This window comes from Rhineura floridana, chromosome 3 (genome assembly GCF_030035675.1).
Source record: "Rhineura floridana isolate rRhiFlo1 chromosome 3, rRhiFlo1.hap2, whole genome shotgun sequence".
NCBI lineage: Eukaryota > Metazoa > Chordata > Lepidosauria > Squamata > Rhineuridae > Rhineura > Rhineura floridana.
In genome coordinates, this window is record NC_084482.1 from 1332505 (window position 1) to 1359040 (window position 26536).

At 43.7% G+C, this 26536-nt stretch overlaps 1 protein-coding gene across 1 annotated transcript; it reads right to left on the reverse strand.

The window, feature by feature from the left end:
- Positions 1–1737: 1737 nt before the first annotated feature.
- On the reverse strand, positions 1738–26515 carry CDC37 (cell division cycle 37, HSP90 cochaperone). Its single transcript, XM_061613766.1, has 8 exons — positions 26323–26515; positions 18732–19013; positions 11673–11781; positions 9453–9568; positions 8332–8454; positions 6113–6295; positions 4813–4884; positions 1738–2260 (listed from the first exon to the last, which is right to left on the reverse strand). Exons 1-8 carry the CDS (start codon positions 26422–26424, stop codon positions 2108–2110), a joined length of 1140 nt encoding a protein of 379 aa, XP_061469750.1. The 5' UTR covers positions 26425–26515; the 3' UTR covers positions 1738–2107.
- Between the last annotated feature and the right edge of the window lie 21 nt (positions 26516–26536).

Genomic DNA, 26536 nt, shown 5'->3' on the forward strand with positions numbered 1-26536 from the left:
TTATCCTCATGTTAACAGGGTTACAGCCCAGGCCAGCTCCCTCCCCAGGCTCCAGGAAACTGTTCCCATTTTCCTCCTACCCATGCTTGAACCATGCTCAGAGCAAATTGGTCTTGAAGAAAGTGCCTGAAAAGAGGGGCATTTATAAAATGACCATACTGATCTGCCAAATTAATTTATATGATCTATATTCAACCTCCCCCCAAAATGTCCAATACAACTTAAAATATGCTTCTATTTCAAAACAGCTACTTAATTCCCTGTAGCTAAACTTGCAGGCATCTATAGTGGCCTACAGTCCTTGTCCTATGGTATGAAACCCCATGGGAGTGCTAGCAGCTGGTTATTTTGGTCTGCAAGTTTTGTAGAATGCTAAACAGTTGTTTACAATGTATTTAAGCAAGAATACAATTTATTCCAACGAATGATGTTGAGCTGAAGGGGGTTGGTCTTCCCAAATCCATGTTCCCACTAGGTTAGCAGCAGAGGCTGGCTGAACACAGCCTGTACCAAGAACCAGACTGAATCTTTATTTTAGGTTTTTAGCCCAAGCCATATGAACCATTATTTGAAGCCAGCTGTTGGACACAAACAGAACAAAAATGAAGCAAAAAAATCAATTATCTGTTCAGAATAAGGATTCAATTAAAATACTGACTTGATATTACACCCACCAGTCTCAATTAGAATGACACATGAGCACATAAAACCAGCATCTGAGAGAATTGTTGCACATCTTGGGGTAGCCAAATGTTCTCTGTTTTGCTATTTCAAGAGTTGGGAAAGTGTAGACAGGATGAAAGCCTCTTAACCTAAGGCTCCAGTTCACTGTGGCAGACTGAAGAGAACTAGAAGGGTAGAAAACGGCCTGTCTATGCACTGTAAACTTCCTCCCTATGGTTGAATACTCAGTCTCTGTTGCTCTTATAGATGTTTGAAGCATTATATTTCTAAACTTTGACCTTTTAAAAGGACAAGATATGCATATGAGAGCCAGTGTGGTATAATGGGTAGTGTTGGACTAGTACCTGGAAGACCAGGTTTCAAATCCCCACTCAGATGTGAAGCTCACTGGGTAACCCTGGGCCAGTCGCTGTCTCTCAGCATAACCTACCTCACAGGGTTGTTGTGGGGTTTAAATTAAGAGGGAGAACCATGTATGCCACCTTGAGCTCCTTGGAAAAAATGTGTTACAGAAATGCAATAAATAAATAAATAGCTAAAAGCAAGTTTCCTTACAGCAAGGCTGTGGTAGAGATGTCTGCAGGGTGCCATGCAGAGCAAGGAGAAGCAGGTTCCATGGGTTCTACAGGTAGCTCTTAACAGATTGGGAAGTACCAAAATTAGACATGTTATCTTGCCCCACCACACTTTGCACATCAGAAATATGTCATTAGACAAGTCCAAAATCAGCTATCAAGCCTTTACTGGCCCAAACTGGAACTCAGGATATGTACCACAAGCTGTTTTTTACTGATTCAGATCTATCTAGCCTGGTACTGCTTAATTTGACTGCCCGGCAGCTCTCTCAATATTCCAGCCCTACCATCCAAGAACCTTTAACTGGAGAATGCCAGGGGTTAAACTTTGGACCTTACATGTGCTCTGCCACTGGACTATGCACCCTCACCTGTTCCTTGCAGTCAATCTTGACCTGGAACTAAACAATAACAAAATGAATGGTTTGACTCCCAAGTGAAGAGACACATTGTGCCCATTGACTCCATTCCACTCAGCTATTTCAATCTTTTTATTTGCTCAATAGCCTTAACTGCTTGCCAAACAAAAAGATATAACAGCAGTTTTGTAACTATGACACCAACTGGCATTACCACAAGACAGAGAAGGTGGAATTGCTACGCCAAGCCCTTGTGAGCCTGCACTGTGCCGCATGCCGTCCCCTAAAATGTAACACTGGGGCTCCCTACAGCTTCCTGACAATTCTGCAGGACTTGGTGTGTTTCGATGTGGTGAGCAAAAGAGCCAGTCAGGAAGCAGCTCATATACTTCATGAAGTGTGTAAAAGCACATCAACGCTGAACAGTTTGGTGTAAAAGAAATAAGGGACAGAGGCTGACAGGAGCAATCTGCTTTAAAGACATCTGGTTCAATGGTTCCCTTTGTCTTCTTCACAGCTCTTCTTCTTAAATTCCTCATAGACACCTTCTGGCTTGTCATCCTTTCCTGCTCCTTCTGCTGTTCGGGCATTTGGCACCCACAGGCCAGAATCAATGCATCGCCGCATGTGGTATTTAGCTTCCTACAATGAGAAACAACACACATTCCGCTTCAGGATCATATGCATGTTGCATTTTAGATGGCCTAACAACTTGAATGAATTCTTGGGGCCTACTTTGAGCTTCTAAGCAATGGAAATGACCGTTATAACCTAAAGCTTAACAGAATGCTTGGAACACATAAAGAGGTTGTTGTTGTTTTTAAAGAGCATAAATGTAGTCAGGGAGGAAGGTAGTAATAGAGACAGCCAACAGATAGCACCAAAATTGACAATTACCTGGTTCAGCATACATATTTATCCAGCTCATAATATCTGTATTACAAATCAAGCACTATTTTTCTCAGGTGTTCTTTCCAACGCAGAACTTAAAGCTGTAACTCTGCACAAGCGTTGCTGTCAGCATTCAGCAGACCTAGCACCCAAAGCCAACTGCTTCATAGGCACATGCACAGAAATTCTCTAAGGTTCATCCCTTACCTTTACTGAACAGCACACTGATTACTCTGAAACTAGCTGAATTTTTTGAACAGACATGTAAATTGCAAAATATTTTGTAAATTAAATGCCTGTTCAAAACATTCAGGGCCTGCCAACTTCTATCATTCCTAGTCAATAAGGCAGCCTTTCCCAACCAGTGTGCCTCCAGATGTTGTTGGACCACAATTCCCATCTTTCCTGACCATTGGCAATGCTGGCTGAGGCTGATGGGAGTTGAGGTCCAACAACATCTGGAGGCACACTGGTTGGGAAAGGCTGCAATAAGGGATGATAGCAGGTATAGCCCAGCAACATCTGGAGAGCCACAGGTTCACCACCCCTAGACTAGAGGAATATTTGAGCCATATATGCGGTATCTAGCCAAAACTACAATTTCCTGGAAGGCAACGCAATACTGCATATTGTCTGCACAACATCAGCAGCAGATGGGCTAACATTACAAACTAGGAGAGATCTCTTGGAAAATGGACAAGCTTTTAAAAAGGGTTTGCAATGAAAGTGATTAAATTCTGATTCCAAACTGAGCTGAGAGGAGCTCATCTGTTACTAAGCAAGACTCTCTGAACGTATTTTATTGTAAAATGAAAGGTTAGAAAATAAAGCAGGACCTTGGGCTTCAATAATACTCTTTAAGGGAAGTAGTTTTAACAAATTGGCAGTAGAGTTTCCAAGGGCAAAAGATGCAATAGGAATGAGGTACACTCACAACAAACAGCGGGTGCTTCACAGAAGGTCTGGCACCAGCCTGCCCCAGGCCTGCAGCATCATACTCCCAAACAACCTCTCCTGATGCAGTTAGCATAGGGCTTAAGTAGGCCACCTGCCTTACTGACCTACATCAGCGCACACCTGGCATCACACAAGATGTCATCGGGGGCATCAACCCTTTAGGGACTCCCCCACTGCCATCCTAAATGATGGCAGGCATGCACGTGCAGCATGCAATGTACTGACACAGGAGGTAGGTGGGGTGGGCGGAATTATTTAAACCCATGCCACCTGTGGGGGGGGGGTTGCATGGTGTGGATTGTGGAGCCAGAGCTCCATCTTTCCAACCTAAGGAGGGGCCCTTAGCCAGGGCCTCACTTGGCTGACCGCTGGTGCTGGGAATGCTTCACAAGTAAAAGGGAAGCTTCAACTGGGATGGATTTATTGCTAAAGTAGTGATGATAACATTCCTCTCAGTGGTTCTACGCTTAAGGGAAATTTTGGTTCAAAGGGGGACATTTTAATTAGAAGGATAAAGACATTTTCCCCATGTCTGATTCCTAATGTAAACACACAGGTGGTTACAGGAATACCCCACTATATGGACCTTCACTTAACGTACACTTGCTTTTACGGACATACTCCATACTCCACCATGCCCCTGTTTACGTACACTTGCTTCACACTTACGGACACTTAACGGTGCGTGGGGCTGGAAATAGATGCGATCGCGCCGCCACAGATCAGCTGGGAGGCGCGATCACGATCAGCTGAGAGGCACGGCAGTGCAGCAGCAGAGGCTTTAGCGCAGGGCTTTGAGGCTCCGCATGAAGGAGAGGTAAAAAGAGTTTTAAAAGGTAGTGCTTCACTTTAAGGACATTTTCGGTTTACGTACTCGCTCTGGTCCCATTGAGTACGTTAATGAGAGGTATTCCTGTATTTCAGTAGCTTACAAGGTTTTGAGGCTTAGAGCCAGGATGCAATGCCAGATTTAAACAGAGAACCAAACACAGCTAATGGGGCCAAGGTCTGTACTGTAAGGTCATTAATGTTTACAGAATCTTTGTTGATCAGGATCCTGCAGTATGCTATTATTAGTACAAATAATACAAACAAGTAGTTGTAACAGTACAAAATTCCCAAAGTGGGTTGTTGGGAAAATTACAGAAACTTTAGATTTCCAAGGCAGAGAGGGAATTAAGCTAATTAGCAACTGTGACAGAGGTGTAAACATGTCTCCAAGCCTTGGAGCAGGGATGAGCAGCAATGTATATCTGTGTGTATAAAAACACAAACTAACATCTCCTAGACCAATCTAGATGCACAGTTCCAAGTCTAATCCTTAACCCAACTCTGAGGATACTCACAGCAGGATCCATTTTGCTGATAGCATCCTGAAGCATCTGCACATCTTTCACATCAAAGCATTTCTGGAGCTCCTGGGAAGAAGAAATGGTAGTATAGTTAGCAAAGGGGATCCGTTTCGGCAAGCAACCCATTCCTAACACTACTTTGTCAATCAATCACAGGCTGACAGTTGCACGCCAGCTCCATCAATTAATAAATTAGGAGAATGCACATCAGACCATTGTGATAGCATCTGTACAAGAGCCTCCAACCAGACAAGAGAAGCCCCTCCAAAGCACACACATTCAGATAGAGTGTGTGCAAGTGTTTATACATGGGAAGGAATGAAAAGTTTCACAGTAATCCTGTCGCATGAACAGCAGAGGCTATCCAAAGTTCTTGCAAGCTTTGCAAGAAGAACATCCCGGGTTCAATTACTGGCATCCCCTGTTAAAAGGATTTCAGACAGCTGAGCCGGGAAGAACTTCTGCCTAAGAACTTGGGGGAGCTAATGGCAGTTATAGTAGGAAGTACAAGACAACTTCATATATCAATATCCCTTCATCTGCAGAACCTGAAGCTCCACCAGAGTATGAGCCAACGGAATCAGACATGCTGCAAATCTGATCCCTCAAGGAATTGCTCTGCTCCAAATACTCCCAAGCAAGGGCATGACTGTAGAAGAGTTTCCTGTGGAGGAATATTTAGATAGCTAGATTAAGAGTTTCTGTCGCACAGTGGCAGCTAGATAAGAATACAAATGGTTAGAGCCCCTAGGCTAACATAGGGTTAAAAAAATCAATATAAGCCGGGGTGGATAATCCCTGGTCTGAGGGCCATACCCACCTCCCCAAACAATTATTTTCTGAGCTCCATAGACCCCACTGATTTTGGTGGCAGTAGCAATAAGGGGGGGAAATGAAGCAGACTCAGCACTGGGGTGGGAAGAGAAACTTAAACCTCTCTGCTCGATCCAGCATCCTGATGGAGATGAAAATTGCCCACCACCACCTCAGTCATCAGATTGCTCATTTTATGAGTTGGGAAAAGGTGATGTGCATGCAACAGCTGAGGAGATGAGGCTGTGTGCCTGTATGGGAAAGTATCCTGTGGCCATACCCACCACTTTGCATGCTCACCCACCGCCCCCAAGAGAGTAGGTCAAGGATGAATGCGACTCTCAGGCCCAAAACAAGTTAGCCATCCCTGGTATAAGCATATGCACACAGAGGCATAGTGAAACAAAAGTGTCTATTTTATGTAACTAATTTCTGAGTAGTTAGAAGCATCAGCTACACAGCAGCTTCCTGAGTTACTCACAGATGGGAGTGCTTCATACACGTCCACAGGGTCAAGGCCTCCAGGCCCCAGCCGCTTCTGCCGTTCTTCTTCTTCATACTCCTTCATGGCTCTCTCAATGCGTGCCTTCGCTCGGCCCCGGACCCGGTCTTTGAAGGCTTCCAGTTCATCATTAAAGCCTTCCATGTACTGCTGGTCAGCAGTCTGGACGGAATTTGAAAAGGTGGCAAACAGGAGAAAACACAAACACACACACACCAACGCACCATGAGAACAAGGTATTGAACTGATACCTTGCCCTTCAACAGAGGATCACAATAAGCTGCTCTGTCCAAACCACCCCTTCATGCCTTGCTTATTTTGCCTATAAAATGCCCACCCATGACTTCTCAAGTATATTCAATGTAGCACTCTGGTAAACCGCCAGAGGAAGCAAGTTTTCTAAGCTAAGCAAGCTATTGCCAATAATTATTCCAGGACATGTGAGGTGTAAGCTGGACTTCACTTAGAACTCATCAGTTGCAACAGAGCTTTCGCTAAGAAAAAGAAAAGGAAGTTTAGTGTTACCCTGCTGGCTCTGCAATGATAGCATGTAAGGTGAGTCAGCCAAAAGTGACTACTATTCAGAGACTAGTAAACCCCACTTGGCCTCCCCATTTGGCCCACCAGCCTTTTTTGCTAAGACAAACCCACCTGTGGATCAGCTGATAGTCTGTGCTTGAAATGAGCTCCCCACAACCAAAGCCCTGACAAGCAGCTGTGATTGGCTTTCCCTCTGGGAACTCCCTAGTGCAGCCAAGGGAGTTAATAATAATAATAATAATAATAATAATAATAATAATAATAATAATAATAATAATAATAAATTTAATTTCTGTGTCGCCTATCTGGCCAATGGCCACTCTAGGCGACGTACAAAACAGTTAAAACACAATAGATAAAATACAACATACAATATAAAAACACTATAAGAACAATACAGCAGCAGCAATATTAAAACAGGGTAGGAGGCATTTCATTCATAGCAATTAACCCTCCCCGGAGATCCCAAAGGCCTGATGAAAGAGCCAGGTCTTTAAGGCTTTACGGAATACATTTAGGGAAGAGGCATGCTGGAGATCTTGTGGGAGGGAGTTCCAAAGAGTGGGGGCCACCACTGAGAATGCCCTCTCTCTAGTACCCGCCAATCTAGCTGTTTTTGTCAGTGGGATTGAGAGAAGGCCCTGCGTGGCTGATCTTGTCGGGCAGCATAATTGGTGGCGTTGAAGGCGCTCCGTCAGATAAACTGGGCCGAAACCGTATAGGGATTTAAAGGTTAATACCAACACCTTGAATTGGGCCTGGAAAACAACTGGAAGCCAGTGTAGATCGAACATAACATAAGAACATAAGAAGAGCCTGCTGGATCAGGTCAGCGGCCCATCTAGTCCAGCATCCTGGTCTTGCAGTGGCCAACCAGGTGCTTACGGGAAGCCCACAAGCAGGACTTGAGCACAAGAGCACTCGGCCCTCCTGCGATTTCTAGCAACTGGTATTCAGAAGCATGTTGCCTCCTCCAGCACTTTAAATAGCTTCCAATGGAAACAAAAAATGCTCCATTTGTAAACAGCATTTTTCTCTTTCGAGAGGAAGCAGTTTATCTTCAAGGAGCTGGTGCTTTGAATACAAACTGCTTTATCTGCAGAGAGGAAAATGCTCCCCTTTTAGAAGCATTTTTCCCTCAGCAGATTTAACACGGCTGCCTATAACGGCTGATAAAGATGGGACACCGCCTGGGAATACTGGGTGCTGTAGGCTTAGAGAAAGGCAATGGTAAACCACCTCTGAATACCTCTTACCATGAAAACCCTATGAATATATTCGAAAGATTCATAAGGTCGCCATAAGCCGTGATCGACTTGAAGGCACATAACAACAACAACAAAGCTGATTGGTGATCACAGGGTGCCTCTTTGAAGGCACACTAGTACCAAGCAACTGATTGGTGTTAAAAATTCATATTCAAAAGGAGGTTGCTGTAACCACCAATCAACTGATCAGTGGTTACAGCAACCTCCTTTGAACTGTTACGGTTTCAATCACCTGATGTCATTATGAGCCCAGGTGGGTGGTCCTGCTCACCTGTCAAAATTTTTCAGGGGTGGGTGAGGTGGATAAGGATCTGGCCCACCAGCCAGATCCATTTCCCTATCTCTGATTCAAGGGAAGGTTTTCCTCCATTACCTGGGCAATAGTCTTACCTTGATTTTAGAAAAGAATTGCCTGAAACATGCTCTGGGGTCAACCTTCAGGCTCTTGGCCAGCTCCAGGATGAACTGCATCACTATGGTCTGATGCGCCACCTGCTCCATCAGGGCGTGTTTCTGAGAAAGGTGACAGAAGAACAGTTGCACTTTTAAAGACACACACACACCCTCAATATCAAATCTGTCTGAGCCTGGCCCAAAAAGAAGGGCATCCACATTATCTATCCCTGAAACTCACTCCCAAGCCTCTCCCCCATCTCAGCTTCAGGCTCCCAAGGCTACATCCTAGGATGCCTGATGGCCCAGAACCATGTTTATCAAGCCTACAGCATTCTGCCTTTCTGGCCACCCTGTTCCTTCCAGATCTCAGGGCTGTATAAAGCTTCAGCATTGTCTTTTAACAAATTCATGAGGCTATCTCTAGTCAGCATTTTCTCTGGGCATATAGCTGACAGTGAGCTGGCTCAGCAAGACCCAAGCTGCTACCATACCAGATACAAAATGACAGCTGAAATAATTCCACAGGCAGGAGAAAATTAAAGCAGGGCCAGGCAACCTTGTTAAATGTGGCAGAAGAACCATGCTAGCTGTTTACAAAGTAGCCAGCTATTAAACTGCACCAAGTGACTGCTGCAGGTTGAAGGAAAAGCACTGCTAGTATATAAGCTAGATCCAAGTATTCAAAATCAATGTTATATTGCTGTGCACCGCCCTGATGTTTTGCGAGAGGGCAGTATATATATCCTTTGATAAATAAACAACATTTGGATATCATAACATCTGAAATAAATACAGGGAGGTTTGCCATACAGTCACTAACATTTCTAAAAAACAACAAACTGTCCTCATTTCTTTTAAGTCCTACATTGAGTCATAAAAACCCTTTGTTTTTTCTAATGAACAGAGGGAGTTCGATAGAATTTACAGAATTATATGGTTACTACACACAAGTTACTTGAAGGCCAGACAGGATTGCCCTGCACTAGGTGTCTTTAGAAGCCACTGTTGCTCTCCACACACTTCAGTGAGCCAAACCACCAATGTATTCTATTAGAACGGCAGTCCTCAGCCTTTTCCACTGCAGCTTCTGGAGTAGTTACATCAGTTCCGCTCACCTCTTCTACTTCCAGATCAATACACCAGATGACTAAATAATTGGCCGTTTCTTCACACACAAGATATGGGTGATCAGACAGACATTTCTGGCTGTCATCCCAGCGCCGCAGCATTCCTTTGAAACAGAAGAGTGGCAGCATCAAGTCAGATAGTTTCCAAGGGGAACATTTTTTCTAACCAGGCTTTTGGACTGGCACACAAATGACAGCACTATAAAGAACTCTGACATTTTGTAGCTAGATAACATGGAACAACTAACTTGTGTTCAGCAGGAGAAGCACCTGGGGCAACCAGGATTGTGATGGAGGGGAAAGGAAATAGCTTTTTTGACTTGGGAACATGCATAAATATAAATCAAATAATAATAATCATCAAATAAAAATAAATATTAAAGTTATATCATAGATAAAAAGAGTATTAAAGAAGACTGTATATGGCCAATGAGAACCAGGGCAAAGGATTCTTATTTCTAATGCCCACTTTATACAACCTGAACACTGGACGCAGATGTTCACATAAGGTCTGCAGGCAGCAAGGCCTTATCGCTATTTTTATATGATCTAGCAGGACTATTCTTAAATATAAGAAACTTGTTCCACATCAGCCCTAAAAAAAGGACTGATGAATGGCTTGCCTTTGTGTGATCACAGTCCTCAATGCAAAATGTGATTGTTAGTCCTTGACATGTAGGGCTGTGTTCAAAAGCAGCACTAAGCCAGTTTAGAACTAAAGGAGCAACCCTTGGCAAGGGCTCAAATGTTCCCCTCCTCTCTCTTCACCAAGGATGACTTTGAGGCAATCAGAAGCTTTTGCATCCACTTTTGACTAACCACAGTTACTTGCTATGTGTGAACCAGGACAAACTATAGTGAGATGTTAACCCTGCTTGAGGGAAACACTAAACAGATTTTGCCCTGTTTTGGACAAAACAAGCAAGATGTTAGTTGAAAACCAGAGCAAAAGTATCCAAACTGTTCCTCAAGGCTGAGCTGGAGAAAGGGAGGGCAGCACATGAGCCCTAAGGCTCAAGCACATAATGCAAAATTGCTGTTTAGATTTACATGCAAACCCGGCCACTATATATGAGCAAAGTACCTTCAGCTTCACTTCAAATGCTAATGTAAAAATGTCTTCATTACAAAAAATAAAAATCATTACTTTTGGTAATGAAAGAAGTTGTGCCAAATTTTTAAGGAGCTCACAGTAGGTAAAAGCACCGGAGAGCTAAACAGAATCTTCAAAAAGAAAAGAGTAAACTACTTCAGCCACTGGAGGCAGAATTCATTTACTCCGGAATAGTCAGCAGACTGTGTCCTTCAGAACGCTTCTGTTTTGAACTTCGCAACTCAAGGGGGAAGGCAAACATCAGGATGAGTAAAACAGATGCTTGCATATCATCATCATGGGATCCAGAAGAGCTCCATAAGTAAGCCGCTCATGGAATATTACATCCTCATGTCCTTGTTTTTCTAGATACATTCCTCCAATGTATTACTGACAGGGTGGGAGCTGGCAATTCGCAGCCCCCAATCCAACCAATGCTGCCAACTGGACTACTGACCACTCCTACTGACTCACTCTGTTGCTGTTATCATGGCATGCAGACTCTGCTAGGAAGGGGTAAGCAATTACCAGGCAAAGATCCAGTTACCTCTTGCAATAGCCTGTAGATGACAAGGGATCAGCCACATGGCTATGTTGATTTCCACACTATCTCCCATCCCAGAACACGGTCTAATCCAATTCTATGACAGGCAAACATTAAGATGTAGCCTTGTCCCCCTAGTATAGGTGGACCAGAAGAGATTGTAGTAAAATATGGGGACAAGTTGGGGCATGGAACATGCCACCCCCGTATTTAGTTCTGCGTTTGTCCTAGTGACCAGTCAGGATTCTATACACAGTCTCCTAACTACAGTGAGAGTTATCTGACCATATTGAAGAGGGTCACGAGCACTGAACTAATAAATGTTTGGCTACCTTGCCTTCCTGCATGCAAAAGAAACAAAGACACCATACTGAGTACAAATACTGAATGGCTCCTGATACGCATGACTGCAGGTTCCAGCAGTCACACTGAATCTACCCAACTGCAAATAAGCATCAATCCATAAAGACTGTGTCAGCCGCTGGACCCACGGATCCTACGTGCTTCTAGCCATAGAAAAAGAAGCGTGTAACCCAGAATACACTCGGATCAGTGCACAGTTTTAACTTACCAAAGTGTTTGATTTGCTGTTCATACTTCTCCACAAATGTTTTATGCTTCTTCTCTTTCTGTTCTTCAGACTCCTCATCCTGCTGCTCACCCTTGACATTGAAGACACTCTACAACAAAGGAGGCAAGTCAGAGCCACAACCGTAACCTCACTGCAGTCAAGGGTGGCCGAACCAACACAGAGTGGGCAGGATAGGCGAAACACAATAATAGAAATATTGGAATAGGAGAGTTGGAAGGGGCCTACAAGGCCATCAAGCCCAACCCCCTGCGCAATGCAGGAATCCAGATCAAAGCATTCCCGACAGGTGGCTGTCCAGCTGCCTCTTGAATGCCTCCACTGTCGGAGAGCCCACTACCTCTCTAGGTAATTGGTTCCATTGTCGTATGGCTCTGTTAGGAAGTTTTTCCTGATGTCCAGTCGAAATCTGGCTTCCTGCAACTTGAGCCCATTATTCTGTGTCCTGCACTCTGGGACGATCGAGAAGAGATCCCGTCCCTCCTCTATGTGACAACCTTTCATGTACTTGAACAGTGCTATCATATCTCCCCTCAGTCTTCTCTTCTCCAGGCTAAACATGCCCAGTTCTTTCAGTCTCTCCTCATAGGGCTTGGTTTCCAGTCCTCTGATCATCCTTGTTGCCCTCCTCTGAACCTGTTCCAGTTTGTCTGCATCCTTCTTGAAGTGCGGAGACCAGAACTGGACACAGTACTCAAGATGAGGCCTAACCAGTGCTGAATAGAGGGGAACTAATACTACACATGATTTGGAAACTATACTTCTGTTAATGCAGCCTGATATAGCATTTGCCTTTTTTGCAGCCACATCACACTGTTGGCTGATATTCAGCTTGTGATCAACGACAATTCCAAGATCCTTCTCTCATATCGTACTGCTGAGCCAAGTATCCCCCATCTTATAACTGTGCATTTGGTTTCTTTTTCCAAAGTGTAGAACTTTGCATTTATCTCTGTTGAATGTCATTCTGTTGTTTTCAGCCCAATGCTCCAGCCTATCAAGGTCCCTTTGAATGTTTATTTATTTTATTTATTTTTAAAACTTATATACCGCCCGACTAGCAATAGCTCTCTGGGCGATGAACATAAATACAATAAAATACAGGAAAATACAAAAGCATCACAATCTAAAATCAAATTTCACAATCTGTCTTCCACGGTATTAGCTATGCCCCCCAACTTTGTATCATCTGCAAATTTGATAAGCATGCTCTGTACCTCCTCATCCAAGTCGTTAATAAAAATGTTGAAGAGGGCTCAGGACTGAGCCCTGTGGTACCCCACTCATTATTTCCGCTCAGTCTGAGAAGGAACAGCTGATAAGCACTCCTTGAGTACGGTTCTGGAGCCAACTGTGGATCCACCTGATAGTTGTTCCATCCAGCCCACATTTAGCTAGCTTGCTAATCAGAATATCATTGCAAATCATAGCTTGCTAATCAGAATAGAACTGGAATACCAATAAAAAAGGAAGGCTCCAGCAAAAAAATTGACACACAAAGCAGCTTCAAAAGTACAGCCTTGGGCTCCTTTGGGGAGGAAGGGTGGGATATAATTTTAATAAATTAATTAAAAGATCAGGGACAACTGTACACCTAAAGCAATTCAGTAAGCCAGGGATGAAGAAGTTGTTGCACTACAATTCCCATCATCCCTGATCATGCTGGCTGAGGTGGATCGGAATTAAGAGTCTTCCACAATATCTGGATGGCCACAAATTGCCCATCACTGCTGTAAAGCATTTAGTGGATAGTATATGGAATTAGTTTAGTTATCTTAACCCAGTAGATCACTGAGCTCTGCAGATGCAGATACTATCTTACCAGGATGTCCATTCTGCACACATAGGAAGCGGACTTTAGTGTTGTGGCATTGACACATTGGAATTCCCTCCCCTTAAATATTAGGCAGGCACCATCTCTGTTACCTTTTTGACACCTACTGAAGACCTTCTCCTGCAACAACCCTTTCAAGTAGATATCTTATCCCAGTCTGTATCTGTGTTGGAATTGTTTTTTAAAATGTTTTTAAAGCTTTTTTTAAGAAGATGTTTAAGATGTTTTGTTTTATTATGTTAAAAATCAACTAATTTGTAATGTGGTGTTGGAGGAGAACTTTGCGCATACCATGGAGTGCAAAAAAGACAAATAATTGGGTGATAGAAGAAATTAAGCCAGAACTATCACTAGAAGCTAAAATGATGAAACTCAGGTTATCATACTCTGGATACATAATGAGAAGACATGATTCACTAGAAGAGACAGTAATGCTGGGAAAAGCAGAAGGGAGTAGAAAAAGAGGAAGGCCAAATGAGAGATGGATTCATTCCATGAAGGAAGCCACAGGCCTGAACTTACAAGATCTGAACAGGGTGCTTCACGACAGATGCTCTTGGAGGTCACTGATTCATAGGGTTGCCATAAGTCTTAATCGACGTGAAGGCACATAACAACAACATAAAAGATGTTTTGTTTAATATGTTTTAATGTCTTTTGTTTTTAAGACGTTTAAAGTGCTTTCAGTGGGAGGGGGGTTGGTGCCTTGGGCTCCTTCTGGGAGGAAGGGTGGGATATAAACAGACAGGTTCAGGACCTAGAATTCTACTCATAATAACCTGGGGCTGTAACAAATAGGTCCATTCCAGGACATTTCTAAGACCAGATTCCCATTCTTGCTTCCCTCAATTTAACTACTTGGGAAGAAGATCCACCATTTGGGATGCTATCCCAGGACCTAGGAGGTAACAAATACTTCTGCAGAGCTCACTTTCATCCACAAGAGAGTTAAACAGCATTTTCTAAAGATGTTCATCCCACAAGAGGCCTTGGAGAAGCCCTAATACTAAGCCCCCAAATGTTATTTGCCTGCAAAATGTTTTACTCACCTGCTTTTTACTGAGTAAAAAGAAGGCTGGTAAAAAAACTGCACAGGCTAGAAATGCAGTAGGCTCCATTTCTCTTTTGACAGTCCACTGCATTTTCACGCTGACTAAAGACTCTGAATTCAAAATCCCCAGTGATGTCTCCAAGTGGTTCCAGGTAGATCAGGGATCAAGAACCTCAACCCTCCAGATTAGGGCTGTACACACTCCCCCCCATGGCTCCAATCCAGAGGAGGGGACATCAGGCTGACCCACTCTGTGTTGACCAGGGCCTGCTATCCCAACTCAGAGCCACTCCCAAATCAGGGTAGGGGGACACATGGTTAATTAATGTAAAAAACCCTAATTAAACATACAGAGGGGAGAAGGGGACACACAAAGTCTCCTCCCCCCCCAACTGAGAGTGGGGTCAATTTATCCTACAATATGTTGTTTTTGAAAAGGGTTTTCCTGCAGAAAAGCTTATTGCAAGCCAGCACCTGCACCCTTAGAATCACCACCTCTGCTCATGAGGCAGGAAGTAGAATTGTGGTTGCCTCTTCTTCCTGCCTGATGCCCTGCCTGACAGCCCTAAGCGGCTCTGAGTCATTGAATCCGACCCATAGTGATGCATGGCTGTCAGAACCCACCTTGGCTGAGGACCTGAAATGTCTGGATGTGTCCGATTTGGCTTGGGCCTCAGCTGAATCCGGCACACAGCCCTACTCCAGATGTTGCTGACTACAACTCCCATCATCCCTAACCATCAGCAACACTGACTGGGGCTGATGGAAACTGGAATTATTACTATTATTTATTAGTCGCTTTCCTTGCAAAGCAAAGAGACTTACAATAATAAGATTAAAACCAATTATAACACACCCATTAAAGCAAACATAACACAAACTAAAAATAGATCAGTACAAATAAAGACAGGTCTTGCAAGACCTACCACATCAAAAGAGGCCATTGGTACCTAAAACCCTTCAAATTAAGGGCCAAAAGCCCAGGTAAAAAGGAAGGTAAATAGATAATGATGGTGCCCGGTATACTACACCGAGGAGAGCATTCCACAATTCTTCTCAGATGAATAATGCAGGGTGTGAGTTGGTTCATGTGGCAGCCCTTGAGGTATTAAGATTCTGAGCCTCATAAGCTAAGCAAACCAGAAGAACACCACAGACAATGATATCGAAGGCTGCAAAGAGGTCCTGCAGAACCAACAAGGATGTATTCCCTTTGTCTACCAAGACAACCAAAGCTGTCTCAGTCCCCAAATCTGGTCTGAAGTCAGATTGAAATGAGTCCAGATAATCCACTTCATCCAAGACATTGAGTGAGACATCACTACGCACTTTACCCAGGAACAGCACATCTGAAACTGGTCAGAAATTATCCAACATTGTGGAACCCAGACAAAGTTGTGGGGGGCCGGTTTTCAAAAAAAGATCTGACAACAGCCATCTTCAGGCTGCATGGAATTACACCTTCTTCTAACGAGGCATTTACCATTCTCTTTATGTATGTATGTATGTATTTATTTATTTATGTATTAATTAATTAATTAATTAATTATACTTGTATACGGCCCCATAGCTGAAGCTCTCTGGGCGGTTTACAGTAACTAAAAACAAATACAATTTAAAATACATCTTTTAAAAAACAATTTAAAACACAATTAAAAAATTTAAAACAGTATAAAACACATGCTAAAATGCCTGGGAGAAGACAAAAGTCTTGACCTGGTGCCGAAAAGATAACAGTGTTGGTGCCGGGCACACCTCGTCAGGGAGATCATTCTATAATTTGGGGGCCACCACTGAGAAGGCCCTCTCCCTTGTTGCCATTCTCTGAGCTTCCCTCGGAGTAGGCACCCGGAGGAGGCCCTTTGATCTTGAATGTAGTGTACGGGTGGGTTCGTATCGGGAGAGGCGTTCCATCAGGTATTGTGGTCCCAAGCCGTGTAAGGCTTTATAGGTCAAAACCAGCACCTTGAATCGAGCTCGGAAACATAAAGGCAGCCAGTGCAAGCGGGCCAGAATCGGTTTTATATGTTCGGACCGTCTGGTCCCTGTTACCAATCTGGCTGCTGCATTTTGCACAAGCTGCAGTTTCTGAACCGTCTTCAAAGGCAGCCCCACGTAGAGTGCATTGCAGTAATCTAATTTAGAGGTTACCAGAGCATGGACAACTGAAGCCAGGTTATCCCTGTCCAGATAGGGACCTAGCTGGGCCACCAACCAAAGTTGGTAGAAGGCACTCCGTGCCACTGAGGCTACCTGAGCCTCAAGTGACAGAGATGATTCTAGGAGAACCCCCAAGCTACGAACCTGCTCCTTCAGGGGGAGTGCAACCCCATCCAGGACAGGTTGGACATCCACCATCCAGTCAGAAGAACCACCCACTAGCAACATCTCAGTCTTGTCTGGATTGAGCCTCAGTTTATTAGCCCTCATCCAGTCCATTGTCACAGCACATTGACAGCCTCACCTGAAGAAGATGAAAAGGAGAAATAGAGCTGCGTGTCATCAGCATACTGGTGGCAACGCACTCCAAAGCTCTGGATGACCGCACCCAATGGTTTCATGTAGATGTTGAACAGCATGGGGGACAGAATTGACCCCTGCAGAACCCCATACTGGAGAGTCCAGGGTGCCGATGTTCCCCAAGCACCACCTTCTGGAGGCGACCTGTCAAGTAGGAGCGGAACCACTGCAATGCAGTCCCTCCCACTCCCAACTCAGCCAGTGTCCCCAGAAGGATACCATGGTCGATCGTATCGAAAGCCTCTGACAGATCAAGGAGAATCAACAGAGTCACACTCCCCCTGTCTCTCTCCCAACAAAGGTCATCATACAGGGCGACCAAGGCTGTTTCCATGCCAAAACCAGGCCTGAAACCCGACTGAAATGGATCCAGATAATCGGTCTCATTCAAGAGTGTCTGGAGCTGGCCCGCAACCACTCGTTCAGGACCGTGCCCAGGAATGGAACATTTGCTATCAGCCTATAGTTATTAAGATTTTCTGGGTCCAGGGAGGGTTTCTTCAGGAGTGGTCTCACTACCGCCTCTTTCAGGCAGCCAGGGACCACCCCCTCTCGCAGAGAGGCATTAATCACCTCCCTGGCCCAGCCGGCTGTTCCATCCCTGCTAGCTTTTATTAGCCAAGAAGGGCAAGGATCCAGCACAGAAGTGGTTGCATGAACCTGTCCAAGCACCTTGTCAACGTCCTCAAGCTGCACCAACTGAAACTCATCCAAAAAATAGGGACAAGGCTGTGCTCTGGATACCTCGCTTGATTCACCTGCTATAACACTGGAGTCTAAGTCCTGGCGGTCTGTACCCCTCTTAACTAAGCCTCCTCTAGCTGCCTTAATCAGCCATAAAGGGAAAGAGTTATGCCAGCAAGGGGATTGCTCTAACCCAGCGAGAACCATCTTCTTCAACCAAACAGCATCCCATGTCATGTCACAAAATGCTTTTGAAATGCTCTCCATTTCAGAAACAGTTTGCGATGTGGCATGGAAGGGACTGCTGTTCGAGAAAAACAAAGATGAAATGCCCAGTGGGTTCATGGTTCTTTGAATCCTAGCCATTTTTATCTATAAAATGTCTGTTATAAAATGTCCTATGAAATACCATAGGTTTTATTTTAAATATTTATTACCAATTCTTCATTGCAATAGCAATCCCAGAGTGAGCGACATAAAAAATTAATATACAACATATACAACAAAACATAAATATGACATATCACTCTCAGCAACCAAAAAACAGGCATAGGCACTAATGTCCGGCAAATGCCCAAGTGAAAAGTTCAGAGGGAAGGGAGTTCCGTAAATGGAACACCACCATCAAGACAGCCCTCCCAAAGTATCTTAGATGGCTGCAGCACTACCAGAAGCACCTCCCCTAAAGATCTTAATAATGTCTGGGCACGTCTACACGGGAGAAAGGGTTCAAGTAACCGGATCCCAAGTTATATCTTAAACAAGATTTTTAACTTGCTTTTGAAATTACCATTGCACATCCTGAGTTTTGGGTTTGTGGAAAAAGTCATCTGAGGACTACAAAGGGGCAAATCTGTGTGATTTACGTAATTTAGTTTAAGGCTTGTCACACTGAGTCTTCCCATAGCAAATAAGTATATATCCATTAAAGCTGGATAGTGACTAGACCCACCTTACTGAAGCCATCTCGGCTGAGAGTGTCCACATTCCAAGGCATGTTCTTTTCCTTCTTCCTGAGATCCTCCACCTTCTCTTCCCAGGTCTTCTCTTCTTTCTTGAGTTGCTGTGCTTCAGCCTGCAGCCTTTGCAGCTCACTTTTGGTGCTATCTTCGTTGGCCAACTCAAGCTCTTTTATCTTCTTCTGAAACTCAGCTAGCTTCCGCTTGCACTCCCGACACCCTTTGTCCACTTCTTCTTTCTCCTTCTGAAACTGTTCCATCCTCTCGATTCGGGCCTGGAAAACAGGTTCTATTCAATCTGTATAGTCTAACTGAGGTTCCCTGGTACCACACACTCACTCTCTTTAGTATTTCAAGCTAATATTGGGACACCTCCAACCCAGAATGAGCCATACCAAGTTACCTGTATGAAATATAGCCATCTGGCATCTTTTAATACAAAAGGAAGCATACCTCACTTCTAGTTTAGATTAGAGCTGTCAACTGGACTTCACAAAAAGGCTAGCTGACACAGAAACAAGAGACAAAGTCTCTCTCCCCCCCATCACCCCAACTGCAGTACAGCTGACGTACTTAATTTTTTTTTTAAATCTCCCAATTGTTTTCTCCTCTCTGCAAGGTAACATAAAGCTGTTGAACAATGGAAGCTAATGACCTTTGGCTCTTAGCCTGCAGCTTGCAGCCTGATGAGCAATTTTCCATTTCCACCACACCACATAAACTTATCCTAAGTTTCTGGGGGACTGCAACTGTTCAGAAAGCAAGGTATAGGGACTTTTTCTTTTTGTGGCAACCATTAATATTGTGAGTATTAGAATTTTTATTTTTGGATTTTGTTTTTTAAAAGGTTCTTTGGCAATTAGTTACACAGATTAGTTGTTCACCTTGAATAGTTAGAACAGGATGGTGGGGTTAGTGGGACCACCCTTAATTCTTCTAGCTGGAATAAGCATTTTGAGAATGTATCATTGTCTGTTCAGGATTCTAGCCTCCAAGTGTGTAGGAAATAGGGCTGTTAAGAGCACCCTTTCATCTTCTAGTTTTAGAAGTCTCCCTTTTGGCCCTCCTATGTTGGGCTTTTGCTGTCATGTACTGTTTCGCTTGATGATTAATGCATTTTATTGTATTCTACTGCATATTAGGTTTAACATGTTCATCATGGGAGCCTTTTGGCAAAAAAGTGGTATATAAATAAACTGCAATGGTATTAATAAATGTGTGCCACACAAAGAAGGCAGGCAGCGGAAGCAGTTGCTGCCCACATACCTACAAACAACTTCTCTCTCCCACTGAGCGCCATACAAAGAGGGTTGGTGGAGCAGCCAGAATGGACATCTGAGCCTCTGCCACCAACAAAAATACACTACATTGTCTTTGCAAAGCAAGCTAGAGAATTTGCATACAGGTTTGTTTCCTGATAGCAAGGATTGGGATGGCACTCTAGGTGGCAGAGATGGCAGCAATATCCCAAGCTATCTGCTCAGTCACCAGCACTCCAGCCATCTGCTTGTCCAGCTACAGCACGCAGCAGTCCTCTGTGGACAGAGACTTACATTGCCTCTCCCCTAAGCCTTAGTGCTCTTCTTCCACTACAATTCAACACAAGCTGTTTGTCACTTGAGACGTTTGGGAGTCACAGCGATCCAAAGCCACCAATTGTGCTAACCTTGATCCCTGGCCTGACTCTGTGCCCAGCTGCTTTGGTGGTCACTGGGAGTTGTGCAGACCAGGCAGGGAGACCGCAATGCTTTCCAAGCATTGCTGACACAAATCCGATATCACAAGTGGGAGTACTCAGTAATTAGTGGGAGAATACTAATCTTAATCCTGATCTTCAAGTCATCATACTTCAACAACAGGAAGATGTCAAAGGAGAATTCCATCATCAAATTGCTGAACTAGTATTTATCAGCAAATTTCATGATATTCAATGCAGATTTATCAGTTATCTTTCCCACCATAGCAAAAAATACAGCAATATCAACAGTGATTGCTATTGCTAATGAGCCACTAATTCTGATCTTGCACACATTTTGTTTCTGTATCAAAATATCACAGATTTATTGTTACTGCTTGCAGTATACCCATCTGTGTGTCTCCATATCTGACAATCCAGGACAACACTTCATGCAAGACATAATGGGCTCCGTGAAAACGTATGCCACAAATAAGTATGTTAGTCTTGAAACTGCCAAAGGGTACTATTTAATCCTTTGAAGAGTAAGCTCTGGCTGTAGAATCTACATTTTCTTTCACAGGTCGACTACATCATGTTTGCAAAAGGTGCATTCATCCTAGCATTTTATCACGAATTTACTGCTCAAAGTAATTAAGTCCTCCCAGATAGAGTTCTTTACAATCCTCACCAGTACCTTTTTTTTTTTTTGAGGACACTGTTGCTTAAACATTCAAATAAGACATTTTGTGCCCATCTTTTCACTAAATTTTATTTAACTATAATTTTACTACTGGTGTCCTGAACAAAAGCCCTTGGCAGATATTATTTTTCATATGGGAGTTGTTCCATATGATCCCCAAAAATGCCACTCACTGAACATTGGCCTACATTATTTCAAGCAGTGTGTACAACCACAGGGACTAAATGCCAACGAAACCAGTAACTGAAACTCTGGGTATTCTCAGCAGCTCAAACTGTTAATTTCTAGCCTTCCCTCATGCAGCTTCAGAAGGCAAGCCGTCCTGCCAGTATTAAGATTAATATGTCTGCCAGTTTCTAAGGAGGAACAAGAAGAAGTTAAAATAGTGAATAAAGCATAGTTTTAAAGGCAACATCATGCCATTTGACAAATTCTTGTCTCTACAAGGGAATGGGGACCTCTATTCCTAGCAGTACAGGAAGGAGACATAATTACAAATGTAAGAGTTTTACAACTAAAGTGGGCAAACAAAATGTAAACATGGCAGCAGCATGAGGTAATTCTTCCTTGAAATGGGACAGTCATCATGTATTTACCATTTCAAGACCTTGGCTCTTTTTGCAATAACCAACCTCTCCTTGATATGCCTTTCCAAAATCCAAGCGTTTTACATGAAGCTCATGCTTGCAAAGCTTTAGACAGAGGCTCCTGTGTGTAAAAGATACGCTTTTAGCCTAGTGGGATTAATTCCCCAGCCTACATAGGTCAGAACAGATGATCATCTCGTCTGACCTCATGCGCTATGAATAGCGGAAGCTAGGATTTTTGGTGTGAGGTTGCCTTTAACTATGGCTCACTCTTGCCGTTTTAACTTGCTCTACTTTCTCGTTAGAAAGCAGCAAACACATATTAGTCTTAATACAGGTAGGGCTGCTTGCCTTCTGAGACTATAAATGGAGTCTAGAAACTGGAACAATTTGAGCTGCTGAAAATACCAAGGCATTTAGAATATCTTTGGCATTTATTCTTTATGGCTGTATGATTTCTGGACACCAAATGTACTCACTCCCATATGGAAAACAGTAACCTTATTAAGTATTTCCATAATAGGCCCATAATACAAAACCCAAATTATTTTTGGGCAGACGCCAACTAGGGTAGGATAATATGATTTCCACTTTCTTATTTGGCTGAAAACCAGCCATGTTCATAAAGGAAAGGCACAAAATGTGTTAGAGGAGGCTTCTTATGAGTGGGTAGTTACTTGTGAGATGTTTGAGAGTTGCAGAAACATATAGCATATCATAACTATTGATTTTGGGAGGCCTCTAAGTTCATGTCCGCATACTTTTGCCAGTATCAGAAACAACACAATGCAAACTATGCTGAACAACATGTAGTGATTTGGCATTGTCCACATGCTTTTGGACTTTATACAGATGAACCACCTGTCAAGGATGCAGACATGCAAGAGTGAAGGGTTTTATATGCAGTATCATCTACAATACTAAATGAACTAAATTATTTGTTTCTTTTGGCATATTGGTTTATTTGGGGATAAATATTAGGCAGACTGGATAAAACCCAGTACTTTAAAAAAATAATCTGATTTTTTATTTAAATTGATTTTTTTATTTTTTAAACATTTAATAGAAGCATAGAATCCTAGAGTTGGAAGGGGCCTTGTAGGCCATCGAGTCCAACCCCCTGCTCACAGCAGGAAATCCACAGCTAGAGCATCTCCCGCAGATATTATGCACCAATTCTGCCGCCCGACAAGATCAGCCACGCAGGGCCTTCTCTCAGTCCCACCAACTAAAACAGCTAGGTTGGTGGGGACTAGAGAGAGGGCATTTTCAGTGGCGGCCCCCACTCTCTGGAACTCCCTCCCGTTTGATCTCCGCCATGCCCCTTCCCTGAACGTATTCTGCATAGCCTTGAAGACCTGGCTTTTCAGACAGGCCTTTGGGACTTCCGGGGAGGGTTAATTTTCAGGACTAATTGCCTATTACTCTGAACTGTTATCATTCCTATTTATAGTTTCCTTGTTATATTGTATTTTATGTGTATTTTATTGTGCTGCATTTACTACTGATTTGTACGTCGCCTAGAGAGGCCATTGGCCAGAGAGGCGACACATTAAATTATTATTATTATTATAGCTGTCCAGCCTCTGCTTGAAGACATCCAGCGAAGGGGATCCCACCACCTCCCTAGGCAGTCGGTTCCATTGCCGAACTGCCCTTACTGTCAAGAAGTTCCTTCTAATGTCCAATCTGAATCTACGCTCCTGCAACTTAAAACCATTAGACCTAGTCCTACCCTGTGGGGCAGCAGAGAACAAATCTGTACCCTCCTCTATATGACAGCCCTTCAGGTACTTAAAGAGTGCAATCATGTCACCCCTCAGCCTTCTCTTCACCAGACTGAACATGCCAAGTTCCTTCAACCTTTCCTCATAAGACTTGTTCTCCATACCGGCTATCATCCTCGTCGCCCTCTTCTGAACCCGCTCTAACTTGTCTATATCTTTCTTAAAATGAGGCGCCCAGAACTGAATGCAGTATTCCAGATGAGGCCTGACTAATACAGAATATAGTGGGACTATTACTTCCCTCGACCTGGAAACTATATCTCTGTTTATGCATCCCAAAACTGCATTTGCCTTTTTTGCTGCAGCATCACACTGCTGGGTCACATTCAACTTGCGATCCACTACAATTCCAAGGTCCTTCTCACACGCACTACTGCTAAGCTGGGTATTTCCCATCCTGTACCCATGCATTTTGTTTTTGTGGCCTAAATGCACAATCCTGCATTTGTCTTTATCGAATGTCATTTTATTAATTTCAGCCCAATTTTCTAGTCTATCCAGGTCCCTTTGGATTTTATTCCTGTCTTCCATTGTGTTAGCTATCCCTCCCAGTTTCGTATCATCCGCAAACTTCATAAGGCTTCCCTCCACCCCGTCATCTAAGTCATTGATAAAAATGTTGAAGAGTATCGGCCCCAGGACAGAACCCTGTGGCACTCCACTCGAAACCTCCTTCCAGTCCGAAGCAGAGCCACCAACGACCACTCTTTGAGTACGGTTTTCCAACCAGTTGTGAATCCACCTGACAGTATTTCCACGTAGTCCGCATTTGACCAGTTTGCTAATCAAAAGGTCGTGGGGGACGTTGTCAAACGCTTTGCTGAAATCTAGATAGATGACATCTAGAGCATTTCCACCATCTACTAGGCTAGTGACCCGATCAAAAAAAGAGATGAGATTAGTTTGACAGGATTTTTTCTTGACAAACCCATGCTGGCTCCTACTAATTACAGCATTGTCATCTAGATAGTTGCCAATGGACTCTTTTATTATCCGTTCTAATATCTTTCCCGGTATTGAAGTTAGACTGACCGGCCTGTAATTCCCCGGATCTTCTTTTTTACCCTTTTTAAAGAGCGGGACGACGTTTGCCCATCTCCAATCCTCCAGCACCTCTCCTGTTCTCCAGGATTTCTCAAAGATGATGGCAAGAGGTTCCGAGAGTACATCCGAGAGTACATCCGCAATAAAACAGTAAATTTCTCTCACTGAATTCAATATAATTACAAACATGCTAAACCTACATTTACAGTCTCATAAAAATGAATTAAGAGCCTGGCTGGGAGTCCAGAGTCTGCAAGTTCAAATCCCCACTCGCGTCTCCTGGGTGTCAAGGGCCAGCTAAAGATCACCTCCATAGTGAGTGGCTCAGGGGTTACGTGCCCTTGCCACCTGTGCAGCCGTGGGCAAGCTGCATAGTCCCAAGGAGCCCAGTTGCCCCCCAGCTGACAGTTGTGTACAAGGAAGGGGCTGCCTTGTGCAGCTGTGGCAAGCTGAGCAGGCCCTAGCAAGCTGGGGAGGACTAGCCTCAGAGGGAGGCCATGGTAAACCCCCTCTGAATACTGCTTACCATGAGAATGCTATTCACAGGGTAGCCATAAGTCGAGATCAACTTGAAGGCAGCCCATTTCCATTTCCATCACAATCATACACATTGGGTTACCAACAGTCAAACATGGGCATTCATTTCAGTGTTTCATCTCATGAAAATGGTTCTGCCCAGCCTAACTACAAACTCATGCTTCTTGGAAGTTCTGGACTTTCAGGTTGTATGCTGCCTCTCTCCTGTCAAACCCACTTTTTCTTGAGTATTTAGCACGATCCTTTTAAGCCCAAACTAAGTAAATACAATTGAACTGAATATATTTTCTTGCTGTTATCTCTTCCTTGGTTTCTTCTGCTGAGTCAAATTCTAGATTGTAAACTCCTTGGATATGGGGGTGCTATCTTATTTTTATTCTGTAAAACACTGTGTACATGTATTGTGCTACATAAATATTAATGTTGACTTTAGTTGGTTGATAAAAAAAGCTTTTAATTGTTTGGAATTGTGGACTAAGAGCACACTTTTTGTGTGCTGTTTTGCTTCTTTTTTGGTACTGTGATAGTGATGAAAAACAACTTTTGATATACCTTTAAATGAGGAGTAACTTAACATTTAAAAAGATAAAAGCTTTCTCAGAAAGGCATTTTGAAGTTTAGGTAGTACACAAATGGATTTTATTGCAGCCAATCAGTTGAAAAACAGATGATTAACTAAAAGTTAGACGCCTCTAATCAGAGTGGATTGATTTATATCAAGTTTGTTCACTTACAGTTCTTCACATATTTCTTAATCAGATTTGCATCATTGTTTATTAAAACATGTTAATTTACAACTCAATACAGCATTTTAGAAGGTGGATACACTTTGTGTAATTGTTCTGGGCGGGAGTTCTCACAACGGCAACGAAATAATAGTAGGGGTTTCTAAAGCTAATGGAAGTGCAGGAGATTTCAGGGGCTTGAATTTATCAGAACAGCAAGGCAGTGTTTGACTTCGAGCAATACATCCCATTCTTTTTACCAGGGGGCGATGACAGGCAGAAACTCTACGGGTACGGGAGCATTTTCCCCCGACTGTGATTTCGAGGGACAGAAGCTACACCTGTAGAAGTTTCACACACCGCGCTGCCTTCTAGGGTCAGGGTCAGGGTCAGGGTCAGGGTCGCCCTCCTCCTCCTCCTCCTCCTCCTCCTCCACGCCGTTCCAAGATCGAGGCGGCAGCTGAGGAGGCAGCTAGGGCCGACCTAGGGGCGGGGCGGGGCCGAGCGTGGACGGCTCTCTCCTCACCTGGTGCCGCCATCGGAAAAGGCTGGGTGTGTCGATATTGGGGTGAGTCTCGTCTTCATCATCGGACACCTCGATATGGTCCCAGACGCTGTAATCCACCATGGCACTGTTACTCCCACAGGCCTGTCTGCTTTGCCTCCTTCTATACAGACATCCGCTTTCTCGCTAACGTCACTTCCGGAATGATCGTCATCATCGCTAACTCCTCCTCTTT

Bases quoted from the DNA above. Each gene is read 5' to 3' on its own strand.
- CDC37 (XM_061613766.1), bottom strand. From the start codon at position 26,424: ATGGTGGATTACAGCGTCTGGGACCATATCGAGGTGTCCGATGATGAA. The intron at 9,569-11,672 runs GTAAGTTAAAAC...TCTGTTTCAAAG, and splicing joins ACAGCAAATCAAACACTTTG to GAATGCTGCGGCGCTGGGAT. The intron at 4,885-6,112 runs GTGAGTAACTCA...TCTTCTTCCCAG, and splicing joins TGTATGAAGCACTCCCATCT to GAGCTCCAGAAATGCTTTGA.